Source organism: Nansenia antarctica, assembly GCF_963989245.1.
Source record: "Nansenia antarctica genome assembly, chromosome: 12".
Classification (NCBI taxonomy): domain Eukaryota; kingdom Metazoa; phylum Chordata; class Actinopteri; order Argentiniformes; family Microstomatidae; genus Nansenia; species Nansenia antarctica.
The window spans coordinates 31,406,924-31,417,419 of NC_137682.1; the positions used below are offsets into that span (position 1 = coordinate 31,406,924).

The 10,496-nt window shown below is 41.5% G+C and overlaps 1 protein-coding gene across 1 annotated transcript; it reads right to left on the bottom strand.

The window, feature by feature from the left end:
* Positions 1–1,083: 1,083 nt before the first annotated feature.
* Positions 1,084–10,203, bottom strand: rbm7 (RNA binding motif protein 7). The gene is made up of 5 exons (XM_080543295.1): positions 10,091–10,203; positions 4,386–4,548; positions 2,355–2,430; positions 2,027–2,129; positions 1,084–1,874 (listed from the first exon to the last, which is right to left on the bottom strand). Exons 1-5 carry the CDS (start codon positions 10,181–10,183, stop codon positions 1,521–1,523), a joined length of 789 nt encoding a protein of 262 aa, XP_080399421.1. The 5' UTR covers positions 10,184–10,203; the 3' UTR covers positions 1,084–1,520.
* Between the last annotated feature and the right edge of the window lie 293 nt (positions 10,204–10,496).

Genomic DNA, 10,496 nt, shown 5'->3' on the forward strand with positions numbered 1-10,496 from the left:
TACCAATATTTTTAACTATTCAACCTTACTCTTCAGTTTGTACTATACACATAATACTTAACTCTGTTGCTGACCTTACTGAAAAGGTGACACAATCTGCATAAGGATGCATTATCTAAATCTGTAATTGATTATCCTCAATTTGTCCAATACTTCATTGTGAATAGCTTTAAAGCCCTGTTGTGTGTGCGATAGAGAAGTATCTCATATATGGACATTTTAAACAGACATAATGCAATAATCAGGCAGGCAGCTTGGTTATCTTTGTCTTCTTAATTAATTAAATAAAGGGGTGTGTGTGGCGCCACCTGCAGATTACTTCATAACCCACTCCACACATATTGGTTACCCACGGTCCATTTTTAGAAAGGTAGATGTAGAGAGAAAGACAATGATTGACATCCTGAGTGTCCAGGGATGGAACCGTAAAGATTTGTATGGGAAGATTGTTTATAGCTGCGGGCTGAAGCACATTGTACTCAGTTCATTTATAACCACTCGGAATACACTGAGGCTTGAAGGCTATCGCTCTTGCTGAGGATGAGGATACTAACATAAGTCTGTTTGGAAAAGTTAGAAATGCATCAATAAAACTAACGTGGTCGAAGACGCTCACTGGTTTCAGTTTTGACAATATATTGGCACTGTGTGAAAGCCTATTGTATGGAGCGGAACATCATGCACTGTTAAGCCGAGATGAGACTCTCATCCCCTGGGCAATCAATACAACATGAACTAGTTTCACCCTAAAAATGTACTGCTAAAAGTAACAATTGTGTGTGCCATGCTGCATCTAAAAATGTCACTCAAGTATTGGGACAGTAAAGCGTCCTTCTATATATGCAAACAGACACAAAGACCACAATTATAAAATTATGTAATGTGGAAGTAATTAAACAGGTACATGGAATTGGTTGGATATCTTACAATTGTATGGCATTCTCAAATTATTTGTAAAAAAATTAAAAATAACAATAAAAACAGTATGAAAAAATCATCATATTCCTAATTTTCCATTTTCAGGATTGTAACAAGAATTTGCAAATAGACAGAAATGTTGCTGGTGGGATTCAGTCATCCCTGAACAATCAGTATTCAGTATAACTGTTATCTTTTTTTCTTCTTTTTTTTTTTTTTTTCTACTGAAAATACCTGAGGAATCAAACATGGAAAACATTGGAGCACCTTAACATAAGGAAAGGAATTAGCATAATATAGCAAAATCCTTCATAAACTCCTTGAATCTTTTTCAAATCCATACAAAACATTTATAAAAGTAATCAAAGCTTTGTCATGCTGACACAGCCCAGAATATTATTACGACTATCATCCTTTGTAAATGTTTAACTCATTGTGTAAAAAAAAAAAAAGACATCTCCTTTCTTCTCCTAGCTTAAATCATAAATCTGTTCTGAACTGGATTGGTGGAAAATCCTTTAAAAATATAAAACAGAAATGTTTTCCCCTTTTTTAAAAGAAAAGTATTCACAATTAAGCCTTAAAATAATTCCCATAGTGCTTCAGTATCTTCTCCAACGGCCATCTCTGGAACCGTCCTTCCACCGGTCAGATTGGTCTCTGCTGCGGCCGCCACTCTTGTCGTCATGGTGATAGTCACTTCGCTGGCCGCGATGGTGGCGGTTGGAGCTTGAGTCATCAGGGCTGGAGTAGCGCTGGTCCCTGCTGTGGTGGCTGCTGTTGTCCTGCTGGTTAACCTGCTGGCCCCTCTGTGAAGAACTGTCCTGCTGCCAGGAGCCGCCGCTGCCGCCTCCACGGGCAGGCTGCTGCTGGAGCAAGTCGCTCATATGCTGAAGCTGCTGCATCTGCTGGACCTGCTGGAGCTGCTGGACCTGCTGCTGCCACATGTTGTTCATCTGGGAGTTCAAAAGCCATTAGCATCATCAATACTGAACAACATAGTATGGTCATGTCTTACCACAGTCATGGATAATGTTTCTATGTGCATACATGTCACTATTAGAGAACAAAACAGGGTGCAAAAAATAGCAGATGGCATAAAACTCACCAAGGCTTGTCGCTGCAGACTATCAGGAGAGTTATAAGACCTCTGCATGTGCTGAGGGGGTGAAAATGATGGAGATCCCATCTGGTCTGGTGTCTTGTCATACCTGGAAATATGAGACATTTACATTCCAAGTCAGTTACACATGAATAAAGCATAGGTGCAATCTTGCCAATGAGCAACATCTTGACACATCACAACAACATAACATAAGACACATTCACTTTCACCATGAAGGCCAAAGCACTAATTGTAACAAGTCAATCCATATTTTTTTCGGAGAATTAGGCATGGCATTTAGATAGGTATATCATTGAATGAGACATTTTACCTTCCCCCATGTGGATTGGGAGTATTCACAGGGCTTGGATTCTGGGAGTTCCCTGTACTGTTTATGTGACTGCTTCCTGAAAAATACAATCAATGTATCAATCAAATCTTTCTGATGGTAATAATAAGGATAATGGTAAGGCTAGCCTAGCCAAATAGCATCTTCCTCTATACCAGGGGTCGGCAACCTATGGCACGCGTGCCAGCAGTGGCACGCGACAGCTTAAACAGTGGCACGCAAGCAATAAGTGCGAGAATGGGAGAATGTTTTTATTTTATTTTATGTTGGCCGCGTTCGTAAATTCGCGCACACTGGGTTCAACGTCATAATGGGACCAAGTAATTTGATTGGACTAGAGTCTAGAGGCGGTCTCAGGGACGCTCCGGCGCTCTCAGGGCGAATTTACGAATGCAGCCCTAGTCTCTCTTCCACTCCACGAGAGCCGTATTTCTTGCGCCAATTTTCAAAGTAAAATTCTGAATTCGATTCGATACAAGTGTTACTGTTAAGCACACATAACAATATAATAATAATAATATATAATAAGAGTGGGGTTTTGTGTCCCAGAAAGACCGTGCTGTATGTGTCCTATGTCACGAGAATGTTGTTTGCCGAACTTCAAGCGTTAAACGGCATTAAGAGACCAAACATCAGAAGTCGTTCAAGGATGAAACAGACAAGGCCGAATCAATAAGACGTGCTGTGTCAAGGTATGGGAAGCAGGCCAGCACCTTTAAAGCATTTGCCACTGCTAAAAATCACGCAACTGAAGCAAGCTTTCGCATTGCTCATTGCATTGCGAAACGTGGAAAGCCATTCACTGATGGAGAATAATAGGAGGCTTTCCTCTGTAGCTCAGATGTTTTGTTTGAAGGCTTATCAAACAAAGACACAATAAAATCAAGAATAAAAGACATCCCAGTGTCAGCCAGAAGTGTGGAACGAAGAATAGGAGAAATGGCAGAAAACGTGAAAGCGCAGCAGACCGCTGGTTTGAAAGATGCGACGGTGTTTAGCCTCGCACTTGATGAGAGCGTAGATGTGAATGACATGCCATGTTAGTTAAAGTGACCAAGTACCACCCCCAGATAATGGAGTTGAGCAAAGGAAAACAGGGCCAGGGATCACATTGATTGTTAGGACTGTTTACATGGCTTTGCATACATAGCTCTTTGCAACCCAAAAAAAAAGTTTGTTGTGGTTGGAATAAAAGAATAAAATGTAAGTAACAACCACATAATTATATAAATATAAAGTATAATTCATACAAGTAAGACCCTTGTATAATCACCATCCAGTTAGGCCTACTTATTAAAATGATAACCATAGGGAGCGCAGTTAGCATTGCAACTTTGGTAGAAATTGAGCGCTCCAATTTGCTTAAAGTTGTGCTACGCATCACAAAGTTTAGTTGTCTTAGATGTTATGTTGGTCATTTTGTTCAAGTTTCAGTTAGTTGACTGTTAGGCCTGTTTATTTAGCATACATGGCTTTGCATACATAGCTCTTTGCTGAAAATTGTTGTTCATGCAGATCAGTTGGTCTGTTTGGTTTGGTTTGATGTCGAGTCATAATTAATGTTGATATTGTGGTTGGCACACTGACTAACAAGAACATTTTAAAATGGCACTTCATATCAAAAAGGTTGCCTACCCCTGCTCTATACAGTCCTATATGGACAGTTAGTCAGCGACTTTATCATGTATCGCAATAAAAAGCCATGCTAAAATGTGTCAACTAATTCAACAGTAAGGGGCGAGCTAACAAATCCGGAGTTGGAGCTAAAGATAACTCGCTAACAACTTTAGCTCATGTCCGTATACCGCACGAGTAGCTGAAAAGTGTTTATTGGTTTTTGGGAAGGCCCATTTGAACATGCTTCATACCCGTCAACGACAACCACCAGTGTAACAATCAGACTGTATTACAAACTGTGGTTTAGCGGGGCCATGCTTATGTCGACACATGACTAAGTATTTTGTAGTAGTCTTTCTGCCATGGTCAGGCTGGTTGTGTTGTTACCAAGGTTACCTGCTCTGAACTGGACTTTGAGGGTCCTCCCGAGCAGCGTGGTCCCGTTGAGGAGGCTCATGCCATAAGGGACGGACACCTCGTGTTTGAAACAGACGAACCCGAACGATTTCTGCTTCCCATCGTTGTCCTTCGGTATCTTCACTCTGATAAGAGGTCCTGCCTGGATCACACAGAAACAACAATCACGTAGTAAGTAAGTAAGTACATGTTATTTATAAAGCACCTTTCGAAACAAAGTGCTGTACAGTGGACATCACATAAAAACAATCAGGTAAAAACAAGTTAACACAAGGCACATAAGGGCATAAGAGCAATAACACAACAAGAGATAAAACAAAACAATGACCTATAGAAGTGGGTCAGGTGAGAATGTCATGGAATAAAGTGCAAACAGAACAGGTGTTGTTTTTAACAAGTTCTTAAAACAATTAACGGATTGAGCATTCTTTATCGACACTGGGAGGGCGTTCCACAGTGTGGGAGCCACTACTACAAAAGCTCGGTCACCCTTGGTTCTGAGGTTGGTCGGGGGTATGACCAGAAGGCCCTTGTCCGAGGACCTGAGAGATCTCACATTGGGCTTTGAGGACCTGAGAGATCTCACATTGGGCTTTGAGGACCTGAGAGATCTCACATTGGGCTTTGAGGACCTGAGAGATCTCACATTGGGCTCTGAGGACCTGAGAGATCTCACATTGGGCTTTGAGGACCTGAGAGATCTCACATTGGGCTTTGAGGACCTGAGAGATCTCACGTTGGGCTTTGAGGACCTGAGAGATCTCACATTGGGCTTTGAGGACCTGAGAGATCTCACATTGGGCTTTGAGGACCTGAGAGATCTCACGTTGGGCTTTGAGGACCTGAGAGATCTCACATTGGGCTCTGAGGACCTGAGAGATCTCACATTGGGCTTTGAGGACCTGAGAGATCTCACATTGGGCTCTGAGGACCTGAGAGATCTCACATTGGGCTTTGAGGACCTGAGAGATCTCACATTGGGCTTTGCCTGTAATAATTCCGAGATATAGAGAGGGGCCAGCCCGTGTAATGCCTTATAAGTTATTAAAAGGATTTTAAAATCAATTCTGGATTTAACGGGTAGCCAGCGAAGAGCGGCCAAAACCGGGGTTAATTAATACGGAGGGAAGCTCTGAGCACACTGCATCCATGGTTGGTCCACATAGCCACGCTCATGCTGATACCAGTGCCTTGCTAGCAGAATCTAGCCATGTTCTGCGATGTGTGTTAGTGAGAATTCTGGCAGCTGTGTTTTGTACTGCTCACTTTAGTCCAGATAAATGCGTGCAGGATTTGTTCACGTCTCATTCGCATGTGAACAACGTGGCTGTGTCCCGGTGGGCATGTTGGCTAGCCGGCTAGTCAGGGTGATGTTGGCTAGCTGGCTAGTCAGGGTGATGTTAGCTAGCTGGCTAGTCAGGGTGATGTTGGCTAGCTGGCTAGTCAGGGTGATGTTGGCTAGCTGGCTAGTCAGGGTGATGTGATGTGGCTACAGTCGTATGGATGCGTCACACAGCAGCTGGCTATCACAGCACGAGGACAGAGCACGAGGACACGTCAGGTACAGATGGATATAGATAACTATATTGATATAGTCAGGTACAGATTGATATATATAACTATATTGATATAGTTAGGTACAGATTGATATAGATAACTATATTGATATAGTTAGGTACAGATTGATATAGATAACTATATTGATAGTCAGGTACAGATGGATATAGATAACTATGGTATATTGATAGTCAGGTACAGATGGATATAGATAACTATATTGATATAGTTAGGTACAGATTGATATAGATAACTATATTGATATAGTCAGGTACAGATGGATATATTATTGTATTGTATTGTAGAGCTTACAGAGCGAGTTAAAATAAAGACACTTACATTGAAATACAGAAGGACTCACGTGTATGTTTAATAGAATAACACGACATGGTGTCAGAAGTCCTGTAAGTGAGTGTTAAGAGTTAGACCAAAAAATGGATGCTAATGCTAACGCGGGAGCAGCTGCAGTCCAGAGAGCTTCTTCGAAAAATTTAACGAAAACAGCGACAGATGGATGGATTTTTCAAGAAAAAAGATGTCCCAGACACTTCAAACATTGCTGAAGCTAGCAGTGGCTATGAGCGACCCGAAACTGCATGGCTGGCAGGACCAAAGAAGCTAGGTGGTGGATCAGCTAACAGCGTTTATGGCGGGGTACCACCACCACCAGCTACAACTACAACTACAGCGGGAGAGCCATCAGCATCGGCTAGCTGTGTTGGTGTATCAGCAGACATTAGCAAGTCAAAAAACTATTCTTATGTGCCGTCACTTTAGCAACGACACAGGACTGTCAAGGGGAGACGATTTTTTTATTGACAACGGAATTACATGCTGGAAAAACATGCAGCTAAAATTCAGGGAACATTTGGACCTTCAGAGACACACGGGAGAAGTACGGGAAAACAGGACTGATGTGGGTGTCATCAAAGGTAAGAGTTTGTTTTCTTTAACTCAGCTGATACTCAGCTGTTTACCGAATGCTCCATCTGACTGTGATTTTACTTCTGTACAGGGCTCTACGCTAACCTTTTTCACTAGGAGCACATGTGCTCCTAAATGAAAAATGTTAGGGGCACACAAAGAAATTTAGGAGCACAGTGACATTTTTTATTATAACACATTTGTATTAGTGATTTTGCCATTTTTGCACCAAAATCACACATTGGCCCATGCCTACAGCCCTACTAGACGCAGAGTTGATGGCATTGTATTATGGTAACTAGCTGTGTCAAGTTCTCCTAGTTAGCAGCATGTTCATTCATTCATCCATGTCATGCCTGTCAGCTAGCAGCTAGCAGCCCAGCCAGGCTTTAGGGCTAGGTCTGTCAGCTAGCAGCCCAGCCAGGCCATGCAGAGGTCTGTCTCCATGCTGCCCACCTCCCTGCTGCTGGGTCAGGCTACATCAGTCACACACGGTGGCCAGACAACTCCACATCTAGGGGTATTAAACTACCCCACATCCAGATGACCAGTCCCCAGCCCCATGCTGCCCGGGGTGGTGACATGTGGAGGTGGCCAGCCCAGCACGGTGCCTCTGCGGCGGCTAGCTGTTAGCACACCACCATCCCCGGGGGTCCCACCTCTCTGCCACACTCAAGTACAACATGTTGCATTTTCATGCCATTAGGCAACTTGCTTCCTAGGGTTTCCTAGGGTTAGAGATGCATTTGGACTTCTGGAGTACCTCCACTACTTTCAATGGGTTCTGAAGGTCTGAGAGCTTTCTACCCTGGGTAGTTAACCCTGGTTGTAACCTTGGGTTCAAATCTGGAGTGTGTGGGACCAAATCTGTAGATGTGGTGAGCTAATGAAGCTAATGAAGCTTGAGATGAGAAAAGGGCGCTTGTCTCTTTAAGGCCCAGGAGGGAGTTAGCGATTAGCGATGTTAGCTTAGCGATTAGCGATGTTAGCTTAGCGCCAGTTTAACAGAAGTAACTTCACTTTTAACATGACTTCCCGTGGTCGTAGCGGGCTGGCTGACGGCTTAAAATGTGGCCACACGGTTCGCGCAGATTTATTTTTAGAATAAAAAAATAAAAAATTAAATAATAATAATAATAATAATCTGTACTCGCACGTGTGCTCGTGAATTTATTTCTCTAGTCGCACAGATGTATTTTTAGTCGCAAATGCGAGTGAAATGGTCGCACTGTAGAGCCCTGCTGTAATGTGGTGGGTTGACATAATTCACGCACGGAACTATAGGTTGAGAGTATTGTTCCGTCCGCAGTTGAGTGCGTAGTACCCAAGTTGTTTAGACTGTTCTATTTACTGCTTGAGTGTGTTGTTGACAATCGTTCATGTCCTTCATTAAACGTTTAGCTTTGTCATTTGATACGCCGCCTACGACTACCATCTCTCTGCACTACAGTAAACAGTTAATCAGTAACATTAGCCGCTTTTGTGCTCATGTAGGCCTACTTCGTATTATATTATAGCTGATGATCTTTGTGTGTGTGTATGTGACTGTCAGTCACAAGTTTATATTCTGTATATTCATTTTTTTTTTTTTGGGCCATCCTCTAGTTTTGGCTGTGATTAGAAAAAAAAAAAAAAAAAAAAAAAGTTGTTTTGAGCGCGTGTGCGCGTTCCATGCGCGTGCATGCGAAAAAATCGCGCCCGCTGCGCGCGCGGTCACGGCCATCCGCCACCATTGTAAAAATTCCTGGAGGAAACACTGGACTTATTAGATTTGTTGTGTTGTAACTCGTAGACCTTTGCCCTCCTCTCCGAACTTTTGTTGAACATGTATTGCAAATTGCAAACGCAATATCTGCCTCAGAAACTGTGAAGAATGTCCACACCGGGGAAGGCATGTTTCGCTCGCGTCTCGTCTATACAAACTGCGTGCCTGAGCGCGGAAACCGGAAGCAGAGCGCGGAAACCGGAAGCAGAAATGTTTCCGGCTTCATATTATCGGTTAAATATCGGCTAAAATTTTATAAAACCGATAAACATTAATTCCCCAATATCGGGCCGATAAATATCGGTGCCGATAATATCGTGCATCCCTAGTACAGATTGATATAGATAACTATATTGATATAGTTAGGTACATATTGATATAGATAACTATATTGATAGTCAGGTACAGATGGATATAGATAACTATATTGATATAGTTAGGTACAGATTGATATAGATAACTATATAGATAGTCAGGTACAGATTGATATAGATAACTATATTGATAGTCAGGTACAGATTGATATAGATAGCTATATTGATAGTCATGTACAGATGGATATAGATAACTATATTGATATAGTTAGGTACAGATTGATATAGATAACTATATTGATAGTCAGGTACAGATGGATATAGATAACTATATTGATATAGTTAGGTACAGATTGATATAGATAACTATATTGATAGTCAGGTACAGATGGATATAGATAACTATATTGATATAGTTAGGTACAGATTGATATAGATAACTATATTGATATAGTCAGGTACAGATGGATATAGATAACTATATTGATATAGTTAGGTACAGATTGATATAGATAACTATATTGATATAGTTAGGTACAGATTGATATAGATAACTATATTGATAGTCAGGTACAGATTGATATAGATAACTATATTGATAGTCAGGTACAGATGGATATAGATAACTATATTGATATAGTCAGGTACAGATTGATATAGATAACTATATTGATAGTCAGGTACATATTGATATAGATAACTATATTGATATAGTTAGGTACAGATTGATATAGATAACTAGTACAGATTGATATAGATAACTATATTGATAGTCAGGTACAGATTGATATAGATAACTATATTGATATAGTTAGGTACAGATTGATATAGATAACTATATTGATATAGTTAGGTACAGATTGATATAGATAACTATATTGATATAGTTAGGTACAGATTGATATAGATAACTATATTGTTAGGTACAGATTGATATAGATAACTATATTGATATGCAGAACTAAACTGAGCTGTGGACATCTCACGCATGCCTGGCCTGTATTGGTTGGAGATGTGTTGCATGTGCCACCATTAGCCATTAGCCATTAGCCATTAGCCATTAGCCATTAGCCATTAACCATTAGCTAGCACGTTAGCTATCTAGGTGAAGCAGTTTGTCATACCTGTAAGAACAGCTCAAACAGCAGTTCCTCTGACACCTTTGGATCCAGATTCCCAACGAAGAGAGTCCGGTCTGTCTCGTCCGCTATGCCCATGTCTGTCTGTCTGTCTGAAGCACGTTAACAAAGACTCAACATGCGGCTCTTATAATGCCACGTGACACTGCCGCAAAGCAATGTGTTGCCGTGAACAGTCATCTGGAGTCGTAATCAGGATGTGTTGCGACATGTTATTCAGCTCATGAAAAAATGAGAAGGGTCCAGCTGCGGACATCAAATCTATCACCCGGAAGCTTGATGGACCATATTTGGTTGGAGCGCGTCATCACAGAAGTAACCGCGAGAAACCGCGAGATTTTGAAGGACATTTTAAAGATTGATTACGAAGCAGAAGACGAAGAGGAAGAAG